The 19068-nt window shown below is 44.7% G+C and overlaps 2 protein-coding genes across 2 annotated transcripts in view; one reads left to right on the top strand and one right to left on the bottom strand.

Annotated features, from left to right (window-relative positions):
• Nucleotides 1-1554: 1554 nt before the first annotated feature.
• T265_03306 (hypothetical protein) overlaps nucleotides 1555-19068 on the top strand; it is a gene marked incomplete at both ends in the record, with an annotated part of 33216 nt that continues 15702 nt past the window's right edge. The window contains 11 exons of the mRNA XM_009167752.1: nucleotides 1555-1632; nucleotides 3518-3654; nucleotides 4185-4413; nucleotides 5519-5609; nucleotides 8114-8469; nucleotides 8710-8841; nucleotides 10944-11111; nucleotides 11831-12091; nucleotides 14015-14305; nucleotides 14801-14964; nucleotides 16733-17095. Of these exons, the coding sequence (XP_009166016.1) occupies nucleotides 1555-1632; nucleotides 3518-3654; nucleotides 4185-4413; nucleotides 5519-5609; nucleotides 8114-8469; nucleotides 8710-8841; nucleotides 10944-11111; nucleotides 11831-12091; nucleotides 14015-14305; nucleotides 14801-14964; nucleotides 16733-17095 (2270 nt within the window). The remainder of the gene's footprint in view (nucleotides 1633-3517; nucleotides 3655-4184; nucleotides 4414-5518; nucleotides 5610-8113; nucleotides 8470-8709; nucleotides 8842-10943; nucleotides 11112-11830; nucleotides 12092-14014; nucleotides 14306-14800; nucleotides 14965-16732; nucleotides 17096-19068) is intronic.
• Nucleotides 7207-7410, bottom strand: T265_03307 (hypothetical protein; the record flags this gene model as incomplete). The annotated part of the gene is made up of 1 exon (XM_009167753.1): nucleotides 7207-7410. One exon carries the CDS (start codon nucleotides 7408-7410, stop codon nucleotides 7207-7209), a length of 204 nt encoding a protein of 67 aa, XP_009166017.1.

Raw genomic sequence — 19068 nt, 5'->3', positions numbered from 1 at the left:
AGTTAAACGAACCTTATGGTTGTACGACAGTGAAGCGTCATTGTTAACGCTGATCTTGCTGTGTTTGATGATGATGAAACCCATGTTGCGATGCTTATCGGAAACAACGGGAGGAGGTGACCAGCTTTTTTCAAGCGCCCGTTCATTTATTCAATTCTCCCTTTACGTCGATGTTTGATGATGATGAAACCCATGTTGCGATGCTTATCGGAAACAACGGGAGGAGGTGACCAGCTTTTTTCAAGCGCCCGTTCATTTATTCAATTCTCCCCTTTACGTCGATATTTGTCGTTCATGGAACTCTGACGGAGGTAAATCTAAATATTTCGTTGTAAATTTACTTGTGGGGGAGCCGTTCACACTATTCATGGCCATTATGCCACTCTCGATGGGGCGAGTGAAACCACGCATGCTACCCGTGGGGAATTAGGCTGAGAAACGTCGACTCAGAGCTTCATTAGGGTTATACTGCAACCATAGGATGGTTGATAGATGGCAAGTAGGTCGTATTTTCATCCTATAGCTACGACTCCACACGTCCTGCACGTCACGGGTGTTCTGAGGTTATGGAAAGATGGTTACGAGCATAGAACAGCCATAAACCAAGTGGGTTGAGGTTTTCTAAATATGTTAGTGGTTAGCGTGCTCCGTCTCATGTGACAAAGGACCCCTCGTTGCTGAATGGCCTTTATAGAATCTGGTTCTTTTGCGATAGATGAAAATGGGGAATCGAAAATCAGTCTGGGAGGGAATGGCATCCATATAGTTAGCTTATTCAGTTCTGGGGCACCTTTAAAAACCTTAAAAACTTTGTAGCCACCTACAAAAAACGGAACGAACAATGAAGATCAAGGTTTACAACATAAAAACAACCGCTTTGTTGTGTGACAACTGCCCATGTGGATTACAACCTTGTAACAATCGGTGTTATACCCGAAGCCATAATTATCAGGGAGAATAAAGTCAAAATTATCACTGCTACTGAACTTGGCGAGCCTATTCCCAACCAGAAGAATAGATGTTGTTCTTGATTTGCCATATGTACACACCTTTCTCAAGGTATTTCGCCACAAGCCGCTTACGGATTTCGGTATACACCTCTTTTTGTATATAATGTGCTGTGAAAAGAGGACAAATGCTACTGATCAACAGTTTCGTTCGTGAAGTTCAGGAGAAGGGTGCTTCTTAGCATCTTCGGTGGGTCGTCGTTGTCATTGCTGATGAAGAGACTTTGTTCTCTACTAACCCTTCTGATATCGCTGTATTGAGTCGTGTTTCGTTGATTCCTGTCTACACCAGTTTTTCCATGGCCTCAGTTGTTCATTATGCTCTATGCTGACGTAATAACAGCACAATTCTGACTCGGTTATTTAAAAATTTATGTTGGCCTCATTATGTCCGTGTTTCCCGTTTACCTGCCGCAATTTCACTTCATTCGTGCACTAGGAACGCGAAATAAACTGACAAGACGATAGAAGCCATTTTTATCCTAACATGGTTGTGTCCATGATCTAAATTCCAAATGAATATCAAATTTCAGCTGTGGACGAAAAAATGGAACAAGAGGTTCTTCTCAATATTGGAAATCCCGATAAACTTAAGTCAATCCTAGTTTCGAAGAGAGTGAACGAGGTAAGCCCTATCATTCAATGTTATGCTTACTTTTTGGGGAGATTCTGGGTCTCGTTGATCGACTGCTGTTAAGTGAGGAAGCTGATACCACTGTTAGCCTCCTAGAAGCAGCAACATATGGTAAGTTTAGTTATTTCCGTCCGTTACCATTCTATAGGTGTGTATTCTCATGAGGAATTACTGGACATATGTGAAGGCTTGATTGATCGCCTTTGGATTAATCCTATTCACGAGTCCTATCGTACTATTTTCGCTCTGTTTTTGAACGACGCAGTACTGGTGTTTTTTTACCCCAGTGACATTGCTATACCAGGTTGAGTATCTGGAAGACTGGAAACTGGAACGTCTATGCGTTCATATCATACGAAAACTTCCGAAAGATTGCTCACATGGTTCCTGGTACGTTCTTATTTTAGTCTATCCCATGGATCGTCATATTATAGTATCTTTACAACTTTAGGCAAAGCCATCTTACGTTTGGAGAGCTCTCCAGTTGTTCTTACGTCAATGTTTGAGTCCTTGTGCAATGAAGAGTGAGGTTAAAACTTGTGCTTTACGCAACTGTGTTAGGTGGTCACCCGAAAACGCACTTCAATTGATTGAATCATTGAAAGACTACCCAATGTCTCTCCAAAACAAGGGTCTTTTACTGAAAAAGATTCTCCCAAAACTCTCCCAGTTGGACACTCACTCTTTCACTCGTGCTTTGAACACTATTTTCCTCTTTTCCTGTTCTGTAAGTATCTAGTTCAGTCCTAATATGTTGTAGAAAACGCTTCCACTCACCTTGAATCATCTCCGCGTTGAATTTATGTCGGAAACAACTAATTTTACTGTGTAAGTCCCAATTTTCCCGGCTCTCACTGGGTACCTCACCTGTAGTGATCTTAAAGATGAGACATTTTCGCTCGTTTTCGAATTGTGCACTCAATCGACGCAGTTCGGTTTGGAACTGCTGCTTGCCGTAAAGGTGGGTAATGTTTCTGTAAACACACTAATTTACCTCTCATCTTAGAGTTTATCTCAGGACGTGATTTTGTCGGAGTTCATCTTCGCACTGCTACTGACAGTGTTGCCTATCCCATATCTGCAAGCCCAGGTAAATGAACTGTCTATTTTATTAGTTGCACTGTTGGTCTGTTTGAACTATTTGCAAAACTAGTTACATTTATTGGAGTCTTTGCTTACCAAACTCCGATTGCTTGGTTCATTAGCTATAGCCTTGATTGATGCAGTGCTGTGTGTAAAAATGTGCCAGACTTCTGATCGTGGAATCGAATGGTCCCATAGATCCACTGCTGCGTTTCACCATCCCATACACTCAAAAGTTACCTATCATGTACCAACCCATGGTCAAGGTCAGTGGCTTTTTTTCTGTCATGGTTGCACCTGAGTTGGCTTTTAAGTCTGATATGTGCTTCTAACTGCTCAGGCGCCTGTCGTCCATTCCGGTATAACGTTCTCAGCCGTTAGAGGTAAGTTGGTCAATACGATTGGATTTGTTCTAACTAGGTTCTCCTTGACTGTCTGAGATCAACGGTAGCCTCTGGATAAAGTCGGTCAGTTTTCTCCTTCTGTCCACCAGTTCCATCACTCGGTCGACCTTGTAGTATCGGGCACTCAGTTGACCTGTGTGCCTCTATCGCCCTACTGAACCGAAAAACTGTGCCCTTGCTATCATTTTTTATATTTCATATGGTTCTAATCACCTCTGCTGTGTATGGGAGACAAGCTTCACACGTAATGTGACACGCGTCTGCCGACCAACGAACGAGAACTTAGTGAAATGTAGTCCAGGAACTATGCCTGTGTTTTATATGGTACCTGTCATCACTCTAGGTTCATGCTCTTTGAACTGCATATCTGCCTTTTTACGAACCTTTAGAGTTTGCGCCTTCTAAACACCACTTTGATCGCTGCTTTTGCTGATTGTCGGCTGATTTCTGAATCAGCTTTTCTACGAGGTTTTTGCGATGTTCCAGACGATCCTGCGGCACTGATTTTCAGGATATCACAACAGTGGTAAGTATTTAGCAGTGTTTTCGAACAGAACGTCAGTTCTCTGTCGCACTTGTCGCCCAATCCACCTACTTAATCCATTTTTCCAATGAGTGCTTATGGTCCTGGTAGTTTTGTGTAAATTCGGTTCTCATAAGGACAGATGGGACGCCCTAGCGCTTTCATAGTATGCTTATACCAACCTGTTGTATACCGAGGGAAACTGACATGTTTGGTGCATAGATTGAATTTATCTAATTTCAGTTGAAGTCTAGACCGTGCATATGTGACAGCTATCCCACCTCCGTGCATTGTTTTGGGCAGCAGCATTATTGTCAATGACAACAGGATTGTTGAATAGGGACTCATTGGATGGTCCGGAAATCGTCCCCGCACTTTATCGATTATCTTGTAGTATTCAATCACTATTTCCATAATTCTCATTTTGATTTGAACACATGATGATGATAACACAAACGACCTTTCACCCACTATTTTTTGGACAAATATGGACCACGCCTCAGTACATACTTGATTTTCTGTGTCTTTATCAGTCTTTCAGCTTCTGGAAAGCACTTGACGCAAGGGTTGGTTCTGCTAGGATTCGGGCTACTTCGTGCCAGTGCTCACAGTCCCGGGTCAGCACTACTTACTTCCCGCAGAACTCGTGCCACAAGTGCTGTCAAGTCGCATAAACCAAATACCTCTCCGTTTGTACCCCAGCATCACATCAACGTTCGTGTTGGTCGCCTAGCAATGGAAGTCCTAGTCCACTTGTTTAAGGTCAGTTCTCCTAGGCCTATTGAACCAGTCCGTGACTGGGTCGCCGGTTTTCGTTACACCAAAGTTTAAAACTTGCTGACAGTAATTGCTGCGCACGCTGAACGGTTTTCGTAGATAACCGCCAGCAGTTGGCCAAAACAGACTCTCCACTGACCTCTCTCTTGGGACCCGATTACTCCAACTCACTGATCAGGGATAAACCCATTGTGGCCTCAGACCCTATAGGTTTGTGCGCTTAGTGGCCACTTCAAGTCATTCAATGTGGCTGGGTAGAGGTTTCACACAAAAATATGGGGATTCTTGTAATCGGCAGAAGCTCAAGTTTAGGCTTTGTAAAACTCCGAGTTTCCTGCATCCATAGAACAATTCGCAGTTTGCCTAGTCTTGAATCAACCAGTAGAACAAGCTCATTTTTGCGTGCCCGCTACGAGTGTAAAATGCCTGTTTTCCGAATCCAAAAGTATACTTACTCTGTTAGTGGCCTATGGTTAGTTGGGAGTGTTGCAGAGTGTGAATATCATTCACCAGTGTCAGGATTTTCCCCATTATGGGACGGGGAACCACATTATAAAAATCATGTCAGCTAGAGTGAATGTGTAGTTCTTGTGGGCCAAGCTGGTATCACCAGTCACGGAGCCGCTGGGTCAGTTTACACTTCAAGACAATACTTGTGAATGCGAATAGGTTCTCCAGTATTGCCAGTTTTACAGGTTGATGACCGCAGCATTAGTTGGTTTGATTTGATTCTCATGCACTACCACGGGTTTCGAAGCAGATACTCTTTTGCTGATTGGCAATTAGTAGTCACAGATATTGAATCTACTGTCGCTGAGTAGGTTTGGGCCACAAGAAGCTTTTGTTAACTTGCCTCATCGAGTTCCACTTGTATACTTCGAAACCCGATGGATCAAGGAATTAAAGGAATCCAAACAAGATAGCGAACAGCAGTTTCCATGATCAAAACCGCATTTCAACGGTTATTTTAGCAAACAGTACACACTTCATCGGTAGTCTAATTAATGGTACGGTTTTTATCTAGTGCTCGGTGTTTTTTAACGAACTTTGAAAACCACTGGTCTCCCCTTTTCCCTATCGCCCCCCGAAGAATTGTCCACAAATGCGCCAAAGTATTATGGATATCCTCGCCAATATATTGTGGGCCGAGTCCTCAAGTCCGATTGCTCTGAAACTTGCCGGTAAGTTTCTTGTATTGTGTTCCATTAGGTTTCTGAGGGGCTGTGGTCGGTTGCTATTATTCGTGTTGCGGATGCAGCAGTTACCGAAAGCAAGCCCACCAGCAAGCAACTTTGCATTTTTATCCGTCTTCGTTTATATTTGAGGTTCTTGCCTTTCATTCGAATCACTCCGCATGTGTGTTTGCAGTACTCCCTGGTATCCAAGAGCCTTCCCAGAAGTAACTAATCTCCAAGGCGACCGTGTGTTTGTGCACGAAAATGACAAGGATTAGGCCGTAATACAAAAACTGATAAGGTTGACTCTTTCGAAGCCAGTCTCGAAACGACCATACCCTAAAGCAGAATACCGAATTTCTGGGAGGAACCTTCAGAATTTTGCATATCCCTCTGCTGTTTCTATGTTGTCCGAGGTCGTCACCTGTAGCCTGTTGAACAGGCAGCTTGAGTGCTTCACGTCATTTTGCGATGTAAGCTGTAATCATATATGGCTTATTCCGACCAGATATACATCAGCAACTATGTTCAAGTGAAGTACAGTAGTTCTCCTTTGGATCAACCTTCCAAAAAGAAGCGCTTGAACAAGAGAATGTTTCCTCTACCCCCAGTTTTTTCAGCTACTGAGACCCTTTTAGAATGAGAATTCCGCATCATGCGCCACATCATACATCATATGAGGGATTTGAAGTTTAGCATTTCCTCGCCTATAAATCCCCTTGGCTACACATTATCGGCTTACATGACCATGGGTTTTACTCTCAGGATTTCCATTCTTATCCTCTCAGCTTGGATTCAACTCAGTCTTGTGGTTTGGTTAATACGTATATCTACCGTGTTTATCTCTCCCAGTCATAGCACATACAGTCCCCAAAAACGTCATTGCTTCCTTTCAGCACAGAAAGGGCACGACACCACATAAATTCACCACAAATGCACAAGTCTATCATGGTAGTTCCTTGGTGATTTCAGTTCGAACCCGATACTCGATCACAATAACATGGTCAGGGGTGCTTGGCGAAATACACTCAATTGCAGAATTAGTTGGTGTTAACGGGAAGCTCAGGTGAATTCCAGATGAATCGTTTGTCAGCTTCGAAACCCAGATAAACGTGCTTACTTGAATTTTTCATTTATATCCGAATAGGAATGCTTGTACGAGTGTTATAAAACATTCGGAGAAAGTTAGTTTTTTTATTCAGTGGTTCGTGCCCAGTTATCATCAGAATGAATCAACTGCGAAACGGGCCAGTAATAATGATGCAGCTGAGGATTAGACTGCTTCAATTGCAATTTATCTCATTGCTTCAACATTTTTGATTGTAGCGACATATTATTTGCAAGTAAAAATTCCTTGGGGCGAACAGGGTGTTGAATTTCCAGATTCTCCTGGTACTTGCTCACAGAAGCCTCATTAGCCGAGCAACGGCTACTGTGCTCTTAACGGGAGACAACTTGTGGACAGAATGGTGATGTGACGTGATGGTGTGACGTTCTCAATGTAACAATAACATCAGCCTGAAATTCTAAAGTATCGTAGATTACTGGTTTTCGTACAGATCCACCGTCTTCTGCAGGCCGTACAGGAGAGGATCACACAAAGTTAGTAGAATTTGGAAACGGTGCTAACCATCCCGGATACATTACTGAGTGTTCCACATTTATTCGTGATTGGGAAAACCAAACCCTTGCTTTCTTTTCCGGTAACATCAAAACATGGTGTGACAATACTCTTCTTTTCGGGCATACCATCAGCATGAGGATCCGAAAAACCCGTGTCATCTGCATCACGGATATCAGCTACCATGCGGCTTTTAAGGACTGTGTAAACATGTATACTTAGGTTATCTCACCAAATAGGGAAAGTGGACGACTCTGATCTGAAAACCTCCCGACAAGGATGTGAACACCAGCGGTGTGATTAGCCCTCGACTACAACGGGCTTAAGACTTCACTCGCGGAATTCGCGTCACGGGGCCCGAATGACAGTACTTCGGATGGAAAGTCTGTGCCACCCTCGATTTCCTCCTTCTATGGTGGTTACTAGTAGTATACAAGTAGTGAAGAAAATATGAAGTTGAAACTTGATTTCGTCACGTCAATGAAGTCACTGTTTACTGGAGACTGAAATGTTCTGTACGGCTGTCCTTGGTGCACACCAGTAGTGCGCAACTGACGAATTAACCAGAACGCTTCGATCGGTAGTGTTTAATCTATATCCATAATCTCGTTTGAATTATACCCGGATTTAGTGAAACACCCATACAGACTTAGGCTGAATTCACTTGCCGGGCGGGAGCAGCTCCTTCTGTTTGCAAGCACCTTTGTCAGTCGTAGCAAACAGTAAGTAGGCAAGATACACTTGACTTTCCACTGAACTTGTTCAAAACTCCGCGACAAGCAATCCTAGAGTTACACATAGTTCCTGGCTGTTTTCAATAAGAAAAGTGCATTACATTTAATTTAAGTATGAATACCGAGCTTACACTCGGTCCTGATTACCGTTGCAGATCTGTTGGCGGATATGGGAGCTGCCAGCCCTTTGGACGTCGCGGTACTGGCTGACAGGCTGGAGCCTGTCATTAATTCAATTGGGTTGATACCCGTCGAACTGTCTATCGGCTTGGTTCACGCCCTGCTTCCTCTTATTCGTGCTGGGAATCAGCTGGTCGATGCATGGAATAACAGTCAGCAGCCTACAGAAAATCCAATGGGTGCGATCAGGACAAGGCTGTTCACAACCTTATGCAAGGCGGCATCCTCTCCTCGTGTTCACTATCGGCGAACGGCAGTAGCTTGTTTCCTTATACTGTTAAAACATTTAAAGGCGAGTCCGTCGAATGGAGTGTTGGTTTATTTGATGACTGTAAATATACCAGAACTGAAGTTCTACGCCTCCTAAGTCGTACCGTATCCAATTTAGTTAGACCGGCATGTCCATCAGTTACCCACATGACGGAGCGAACATGAGTCCAGTTTAATCAGTCTGTCAATCATCCAGTCGATTAATCGCTCAAGCGCTTAGCTGTATACCGTGTCCATTATCTTGTGTTTCCTTCCATTGTGTGGCATGACTTTGCTCTCGTCCATTTTTTCGCTTGTACAGGTTTCAGTTTCTGCATTTCGGTCCGCATCTCAAAACTCGTCCGGTAACCTGTCGCAGGGCACGCCATTTACACAAACCCAGGCAACTCAGTTGAATCCCCACCTCCTGTATAGTCAACTGCAATCCACACAAGTGAGTTGTTTACTAACAATCCATAGTTTTGGCTCAGTGCTTTACCTCTAACAATCATCTCATCTACCAAGGTGTATTTACTCTTCATACCCTTTTAACTATAGGTCAGAATTGCAACAATTGTTGTCACAACTTTCTGGTTCTAATGGGCGCATTTCAAACGATATGCATGGGCGGGATTACCAACTCATCACATAATCTTCCAAGACCAGGATTACATTCATCAATGTTCACGGCTTCCGGTCCGAAAGGGTCATGTGACTGAGTCTCGATGTTAAGGCTACATTTCGAGGTTTGTTGTGCTGATGCCAGGCGTGAGCTTTGCGACTAGAGAATCTGAGTCGCTTTCAAGTCTCTGATACTTAATGTATCATAACAATGGCCTGCATAGACTGATATTAACGAATTCACGATGAGATGGCCAGGAAACGGCTGTTTTGTACATCGATTGTGGAATACATTCAGTGCTACCAACCGAGAATAGATCTTTTTGTGTGCAACCCAGGAGACCGGTGGAGCATCTTGGTACTATCGCCGCGACCCTCTCTGCATCAGCTGCCAGTGTTTTCCTTGCTGTCATTTTCTATCGCGATCACCCAACCGACCGCCTCGATATATAGGCACCCGGAATGTTTGTTGTAACTTGGCGCCATGTCATTTCAATTTCCCATTTTTCTATTTGATTGCACAGTTTTATTTGAGTAAGTTCGCACGTTTGCACGGTAGTTGGTTCCAGATGTTCTAGAACTGTGTTGCTCTCTGTAGTGGTGATGATGGTGACGGTGCATGCGCTATTCACTCTCCTGATTAGTTTCCTAAACAGCAGTTATCCGAACTTTGAACCCTACACAACTATGCTAAATTACTGAAAATATCCTGTTATCGAAAGAAGGCGGCGCTAGCTCACACAATGTTGCCATGAAAAGAGCTCCACAGCTTCCAGCGCTTCGTGAATTGTGGGGGGGGGGTGTCTATAGACCGTAGTTCCAGGTTGCTAACTGGTTGCCTTGTACTTAATGATTCACTTCTCAAATCACAAATCCTATCATAGGATGGTTATGTGTTTCTCATGTTGGGGCGTGGCGTGTCTATAGGCCGTAGTTCCAGGTTGCTAACTGGTTGCCTTGTACTTAATGATTCACTTCTCGAATCACAAATCCTATCATAGGACGGTTATGTGTTTCTCATGTTTAACTAAGTTGTATGAGTTTAGTAGTTCGGATTATTTTTTATGTTGACTGCTGACTTCGGATTTATCGCATCTGTCGACTATACTCAAACCCGAACTCCCATCCTGATGGCAATGGTGTGTTGTTTATTCCAACCACTTGGTGGTGTTAGTTCAGTTTTTCGGGCTTGTATACCGCGTGAGAACACGCGTGCAAGTTCGTGCGATACGCTCACTCGGACTGTGATTCGGTTTGTTGGACGTTGGACCAGCCATGACGTCTTGAAGTCAACTTGGAATATCCGCAAGTAGTTTGGTTTCTGGAGCTATCCAACAGTCTGTTTCGAACTACCCTGACAACATTTTCAACGTTTTTCTGTGTGGATTCATCGTTAGCTCGTCCACACACTGCGTCCATAGAATGGTTCGATATCTGCACGACTGGCTTAGCTTCGACAGGCGCGTGCGCTGTTTTGTGTCCATAGTTGTGCGCACTGTCGATGATGATGATGATGATGATGATGTGCTCACTTGATACCGTCTTGAATGCGCTGATGGTTGTTATCAGGACACATTTAAGTTAATCCTGGAACGTCTTTGAAGTAGTCTTAGAGTTACTTCCGATGACTTCCTGTAGGAGTGCAGCCTTAACTCGCACTCCCCCCGTTTGAAACCTCTTTTCGGAGACATACGAGCAGAACCTTTCGCTTTATTGTCCCAGGACCCTTATTTAATCCACAGATTCCGTGACACTTTAAAAATTGTCTGTCATGCTAGTTGTTGGCTTAAACTAGACTTCGGTTGCTCATTCCGCTTGGTGATGTGTGTAACGGGCCTATACTGCTAAACCCCCAAAAAACCTGTCAATATAGCTCGGGACACCTTATAAATCAGCACACTTTTTTTACATCCTTTTTTGTCATCGTCATTTCAGCTTGCGCAACAGGCAGTTGTTCTGCCGTGTGATGTGGATCAGAATGAGGCGTTATGTACAGAAATCGTCAGCGTACTTCACCGGATCATCTTTTCCGCCTTTTTCCGATCTCAAGCCGGGAGCCTTTTGGAGGACCCAGAGAATAGAGTGAAGTCTGATATTTATTGGGTAAGCGAGTCTGATAGGAACCAAGGCACTTACGAGACCCTTTTTTCATTCCCGATGGCCTGCTGTAACTGACAGTGTAGGACCTAAGTAAGCTAGGTTCCCAATCCACACTTCACCTATGTTCCGCCGCTCACATCTACACAGCTGTTCAATTTCGTGTAGTATATATGACCTTGCTCCTCGGTTGGTTTCATCGTAGCTCAAGAAGCATGGCTCAGTAATGTCAATCAAACGATACTCAATGACACGTTATTGTTTTTATCGCTTTAAATAATGACAACTGCAACCGAAGTTTTGATTGGCAACTCAAGTACACGTGATGGGGGGGGGGGAGTGGGCACTTGAATCCCTTGGGTGTAATTCCCGTTGGTTCACCTCTTCCTCTGTGTTCGAAATCCAATTCAAGTCTCACTAACAATCCTTTTCTATAACGATCCAACCGAAATATCCATTTACAACTCCGGAATGGAACTAACCAAGTAGCTGAATGTTTTGCTTTGCCCAACACCACGTGGCCTGGGAATAGGCAGACTCCATATCGTCAACGCAACATGCTTGGCCAGTGGATGTTTTCAAAACTAAACTGCGCATTAGGAAATTCAGCGCCTCCTGTGTAGGTGTAACACAGGCTGTTCTACCATGCCAATTTCGTAGGTTTTTCTCACGAGTTCGGAACGTGGGTAGCAGAGGAACATTATGGGAATTTTTCGTTTTCACAGGGATTATGTGAAGTGGTCACTCGGAACAAAGGCCTCTGTGAACCGGTCTTGAACATGTATCTTCGATTACTATTGGCAAGCTTGTCCCCTTCGTTTTTGAGAGAAATCAAGCGAACACAGCCACTTGCTTCACTCACCGTACCTACCATGGTTGAGTCTTCACAACCGGCGTTAGGACCTTCTGGGCCTCCTGTTCATCTTGATGACCTGATCACCACTCACGGAAACACTGGAACGGAGGTTAGACGCACAGAGCATCCGGTAAGGTTTTTGAAGCTATTGCCCAAGTAGTAGAAAATCGCTAACCATATTTTAAGCTGTTGTTCTCTTAACTTCTTGTATTTTATGGTGTTGGGTGAAAATTTGATTTACTGGATCACTGGGCATCCAACGTGTCCTTCTCATTGATAGATTGTAACTGAAGAAGTGACTGGACCTTACCGGCTTGCGCACCCATTAAGCTATACTGGAGGGTTTCCGTGTAGCACTCACAGAGTCTCTCATACCAGGTTCATGAGTAGAAGTCTGACGAACACATTCTCCTGACTCTCCAGGTTTGGGGTTGGAACATGTGGCGACATGTGTTGGAACACGTGTTCCGTAAGAATGGTAATGTACTTGCATTTTCAGCTCAACACCGCTGTCTTGCGGTTAGGCTTTTGAGCCAAAGGCTTTGGATGAGGACCCCGATTGTCCTCCTGTCTAGGCGTGGGCGCTCTGGCAGTCTCCGAGCTCTCGTACGACCATGAAGTACACAACTAACAATACTCTCAGGCCACATCGGCCGTCGCGTGGTGTCATCAGGTGGGTCAACTTGCTTCCTGCATACGAGAGGGCGGGTAAGCGAAAACATGCTACTGCTGACATCTCCATTTTTACAATTTCACGTTTTCCGTCTTTCACCCTCTGCCACCCAAATGTGAATACTTTCTCCGCAGGTCCCATCTCTAAGACTGACCGTTTTGCTCGGCCATTGTCTGTCTAGCGTATGTGGGCCTCTCGGAGAAAAGACTGTCTCAGACAACTGGAGTGAATCGACAGTAGTGCCCATTTTCAAAAGGGTACTCGCGGTGAATTTAGTGACCACAGAGGTGTTAGTTTGACTCCTGTTGTGACAATGATTCTGGCGTCACTTACTCTTCGATATTTTACGGTGGCACGGGAAGCTTTGACTCGTGAGAACCAAGCGGTATTTGGACTGGGTAGAGACAGCGTTGACCACGTGTTGGCACTCCGTCAGATGTTAGAGCACGGCCATATGTACAGGTGACCACACAATCTTCGTATCCCTTGTCTTCAAGGATGCGTTTGATTCTGTTGATCGACCATTGCCGTTAACTACACTTGCTCAACAGGGTATGCCCCAGAAGTTTGTAAACATAATCCGATCCCTATATCCACATACTTGTGGGAGGGTGAGAGTGTATGGTGAGCTCTTCAAAAGCTCCTATAAAAAGTGGTGTCAGACAAGGATCCACTCTTGTTCAACTTCGTCATCGATGAAATAATGGGGCGAATACTGGACGGTTCTCAAAACCCCGGTGTCCAAATTATTGCTGGTGAGAACCTTGTCGATCTGGAGTGCGCAGATGATATCGCCTTCATCTTTGAAGATCTAATCGAAGCACAAGTCCTCTTTAATGGACTGACCACCATTACATCTTTTGGTATGCGCTTTACACCTTCAAAGTGCAAAGTCATGCACTCATTGGAATCAAAAGTAAGGATGAGCCGGTACCAGAATTAGTGCGGGACCAAGCGGTCGGTTACACCGAATGGGTCTAATTTGCCGGACACGATTATTGCACTAAGGACTATCCAGTACAACTATCATCAACTTTCGGCATCTAAAACATCAATGTGAAAAGCAGCAGATTCGCTTTCATCACGTTTTGTTCAAAAAGAAATGACAGTGAACTCAAAGCAGAGTCCTTCGCTAATAAAGTTTGTCATTAATTCTTTGTGAACGGCTGCGAATCGGGAATTTCGAGCTGATCATTGAATGGGTGCGGTTTTTTGTTCGTAAGAGAGATCACTTTCTAAGCAGATTCGATGTATCATCGCATCACTTTTTTATCAGTCAAGGTTAACCTCGTATGCTAGCTGCTATCCATCCCCATAGATTGCATACGACAGTTCTGACAGGTGTTTACTTTTCTTGATTGTCCACACTGCGCGCTTCAGGACATCCTGGTATGGTGCCTTCAGTCTGTGCTTACGTTGCCACAGTTTGTGTTGTCCTGGAGACAATATCGCTTGAAACGTGCTCAAGCCCGCGCTTCATCCGCCAACGAAAGCGGGGAAGAATCGTCTGAATCTGCCTCCATGGGTTTCAGTCAGTTTACTCAGTCAACAGTCACGGGTTCTGTCGCATGTGGCCGCGCAGTTTCAACATCGCTTTTCTCGAAGGCTGTCACCCTGCTCCTGTCTCTTTCCGACTCATTGCGTTTGACACCGCTGGACGATTTCGGTTTGGTTAGTTTGCCCGTTACATTTCTATAGCTTCAATGACGCTAGTGCGAGTTGGATTGTGAGTAGTCTTTCAGTAGTCCGTTTACTGTAACCGATGATGCGCATCCGTTCGGAAAGTCTACTAGGCGTGTATTTTTAGGCGGATTTGTTCTGTCGGCACAAGCCGATCGGGGTTTGTTTGAATCGCTAGATAAGCAAACATTTTGAATCACTTATAATACCAACTGAAACCAGCCATACAGATTTACTGCACCTTCTGTGTTTTACCGTGCCACCCACATACGATCGGTATATGATCACAACCACGTTCGAAAAAATCCGTTGACGTTTCCAGAGTAAACTGGCCGCTCAGGTCATACATAGCACAGTCAAGCTGTGTTGGATTAACGGGTCAGATATTTTCCGGACGATCTATTCTCACTGATACTTCCATGTTTTTGTTGTCCTCGTTAGCTTCTTTACTTCCAGTGCTATTTTTTTCAATCCTCCGTATTTAAGAACCCGGACACCGATTTCGGAAACACATCTGCCGGTACCCTGAACCGTGAACGGGCAAACTTGCTTCTTGGCTTGTACGATGCATGTTTGGAATTGGAATTGAAGGATCCACTCGAACTCATAAGCGCATCTGGTTCGCAGCAGACACAATCGGGCAACCAAGCGTGAGTTTCTGGGCTTCCACCAACTCTTACTCCCATTCAGTTTTCGATTCGGATTCTTGAGGATTCACTGAGCCGTTAAAACGTGGTTTACTTTTTTGCAGTGATTTTCGGACTCTAATCCAATAGGTATCGTGTGCTCTCGGATTTCGTCTGTTGGACCAATCACGTGGATCTCAGTTTTTGTCCCGTTTCTCGTAATAGGAAAAACGACTGCGAAGTGGAGTTTCTTAATGATACGATTCATCATCACCATCAACGAAGCATGACATCAGTGCTCAACACCAATGCCCCTTGTACGGGCTTTGAACCATGTAGTCGCAGCGTCTGGCTCCGAAGATCCTGCTGACGGCAAAAATAATCGCAGTGTTTTTCATCAGAGATTTTGTTTCAAGCCATTCATGAAACCCATTTCGGATTATTTCTCTGCGGTTTGGACATCCATGGACGACTGCATGCAAACTACCGAAGGTCAGCGTCACTCACGCTCTGAACGTAGTTCGGTTGGATAATTTAATTGCAGCACATCCTGAAAGGTACTCATCGAAACTTTAACTTACTGTTAGACTCCTGGGAGAATACATGGAATATTATTCGGATCACCGTGTTCATTTATGCCATTGATTCGAGGTCTAGCCAATCCAAAATCGGCTGTTCGTCCTGCGTTTTCGAGACGGCATGGTTACCTTTTCGGCAACGGGAGGACAGGCTTTTGGTCTTGCCTAGCTGTATCAGTCATCAGCAGACTCACCGGTAAGGCGGTACGTAAACCGCCCGACGGTCACGCGTTATACGCACGTGGACAGATGGGCATGATGTAGGATACCGTAGTGTTTGGTCAAGTGAAGTGAATTTCTCGTTTCGCTTAGCTTACGATTCACAAACGATTCATGTGCAATGGAATCATGACAAGCATTGCGTGTACCTACAGCCAGTGAAGCCACCAGATTAAACGATTGGGGATACAGTGGGCGTCTTGAGGTGAAAGCAAATTCGAGAGGCTGGCAGACCTGTGTGGTCGAACTGAAAATCTCCTCACTCAAAGCTGACTGGACATCCGACTAAGCAAGCAATACAACCAATGGTTGTGGAACATGACTGGTTTCGGCGAGCCGACATCACGTGTCCCTGCTGTTTCTGGTTATTAGATTGTTGGTTAGTTCTGGAACCTTGTTATCCACTATAGCGAATAGTGATGTAACTGTGAGACAAATGGACTGTAACTTGAAAGCGTAACCATTGGTGTTGGGTTGGAACGGGCAAATAGACACAAAGATCTAGTTAAATTTCGAAGGATGGAGAACTCATATAATGCCAATGGGGCCAATGGCCTCCCGTAGATTGTCAACCGACTAGATGGGAAGGGAGGAGCAGAGAGTCACCAACGACTGTGCAGAAGTTTAGGTCATCTGGAAATGAATGTGGTTTTTCGACGAATCTGGTGAATTGTCATTCTCCCGCAAATTTTAGCTACACTAAGAACTAGGAGCGTCATCCACACTGCATACAACACTCGGTTTATCTCCTGACTATTTCCGACCAACGCTTTCTGTTGCAAAACGGAAGGATATAAGCTGACTAAATTATTCTCGTAGTGGGTATGCAACTTCCCCGTACTTTCATTTTATGGAGCCTTGTAATGCCTACAGACAGCTCGCACTTTTGTAGAGGGGATTTGTAGCGCCTTACCCATTTGATTTTCCCTTTTTTCACGTGTGGTATTAATTTTTTCACAGGACATCATTTTAAATTTTCTTCATACTGTCTTTAGTGAATCCAGTTGGTCCCGTATTCGCCAGCTCTTTGCTCGTCGGGTGGCCTTATCCACTCTTTTGTGCAACAAAACATCCAGTTCGAGCTCACAAGCTAGTGCTGGCAGCTTGTTGCTGCCAACCTTTGGACAAGGGACCCATTTCCGTCCAGGATTATTGATCTTGGGTCTTACGTCGGCGTCGCAGTCCGGGCTGTCTCGAGTACTCAGAGCAAGCTCAACCTCAGACGCCGCGAATTCATTAGCTTATCATATGCTTCTCACAATATCCACCAGACTTTCTCAGTTCACCCATTGTGCTGGCGGTGGAATTCCGTATGCTTACCGTGATCTGCTGGTTCAAGCTATTGCTTCCATATTACGGTAAGTAGTTAGGATAACTCGCATCCATTGTGCCATTCCGTCTTTAGACAACTTGCTTTAATCGCAGTTTGCAACTTCGTTTCCGTTACTAATCACGCTTTACTGCTTATTGTCACCAGAGGACTTATTGACGATGCCCTGTCTCTTCGGAACAGCTTTCCTCCCGAGTTTTCTGGTCTAGTCTAAAACATATTCCCGTCGCACTGTCAACAACTATGTGAGGTCAGACGTCATTCGATAGCTTCAGATGATTTTTAGCTGAACTGGTTGTCCCGTGAGTTGGGTTTCAATGGCTAAGAAACACCCTTCCATCGGTATCCTTTTTAGCACCCCATTTTCGTGAATGAGTAGGTTTCATGATTTTCTATGGAGCTCATCGATCGTTTGGCAACTGATAGCTTCCACTGCACCTTGCGTAAATTTTGTATGATCTACTTCACACAAAATTTTGTTTGGCTGAAGACGAGACCATTGCTTATGAACACTACAGTCAGACGGGTCGGGTGGGACCTTGACAAAGTTAGGGCATTCACATCATCTTGGTGGAGATGGAACTGTTCTCCCGTAGTAGATGGAAATTCCCAAGTTCTGTATCGTGCTTCCCGTCATTCTTTCTCACACCCTCAACTTCCGATCTGCGAGTATGTGCTTGCACATGAGTTAACCGTACAAGCATCGAAACCACTGTCCATACCATAAATGATCTGTGTGGTTATCCGTACTTTAAACCGTAAACCAATGGAAACCTAAAGGGCACTTAATTGTTCCGACTGGTGAGCTTACTGTCAGAGGTCACATGAACTACTCAAGATGGATTTTTATTGGAACGCCTCATCACCCAATAACCAACCAATAACGGGAACACTCAAATTGTTCCTTTTTTCTCTGTTACCGACTATTTGTGGCAATCAAGGTCCCATTTATTCTCAGCAGTAGAGTAGCGTTGCACACGTCCTAACAATAGCTCACGAGCTGAAGGTAGCTCAGTGGTCAAGACTCGCACTTACTGACCACAAGGCCCATGGTTCGAATCCGAGCGCGGCACCTCGACTTCCTCTGTCTAAGCGTGGACAACATTACAGTTTCTCAACTGTTGTGCCTTGCTGAACGGTGGTGCATCTCTGCATAGGTCCCTTGGCTTCCTGCTCTCCTCACTACGGTATATCAAAAGGCACGGTAGCTCTACACGACCCTTTATGAAGACAAAGGAATATTAGTACAACTGTACTTATAGGGTAGTCACAGAGTGTTCCACAAGGTCGTGCCAGAATCTCCGTGAGGGGGCGAGAAGCGTCGAGTCGAAGGTGCTTGACTCGGATTGGCTGGCATTCTGGCCAATCAGGGCCTGCCCTCGTTTGGCCCGTGTCCTGCATGTGACACATCCGTCCAAATGATGTTCGTTTATTAGGGACGGCTGGCCTCCGTATATCAACCCTCCTGCTTCCCTCGGGTGGCAGGGCAGCTAAGTAAGCTAAGAACGATTATTGTATTCTTCTTTATTAGCAATAACGCACCGAATAGTAGTCTGGACGGAGTCAAGTGTTGTCTGCAGTAGTGGTAGTGGTGTAGCCACTTTTACGTCGCTTAGCATCTGGCTGATGGACACGGCCGTTAGCGGCATAATTGGTGGAAAATGCTCTTATCCTTTAATTTCAGGTTGTGGGATCGTCCGTTTGTGACTGCTCAACATGCATCCATTCCGCGTGCATCGTGGAATGAGCATGTCAGGTGGCTGGTTTTTCTCATCGAGCGTCGCAACTTCTCCCTATAGATCCCACTTTCGCAAATTTCGACTACCAAATTCTACAAAATTTATTCGGCGATACTTGCGGTACCTTAATGAATGGCACAACCGCGCGGTTTCGGTCAATACTGTTAATGGTCAGCTCATTCTGGGGGCTTGTGAAAAGGAGATTTAAATCGCTTACTCAAAGGATTTAGATTAAAGTTTAGAACTGTTGTATCGTCCTATA

The sequence above is a fragment of the Opisthorchis viverrini genome (assembly GCF_000715545.1).
Source record: "Opisthorchis viverrini unplaced genomic scaffold opera_v5_47, whole genome shotgun sequence".
Taxonomy (NCBI): Eukaryota; Metazoa; Platyhelminthes; class Trematoda; order Opisthorchiida; family Opisthorchiidae; genus Opisthorchis; species Opisthorchis viverrini.
This window is presented reverse-complemented; position numbering and strand designations above follow the sequence as displayed.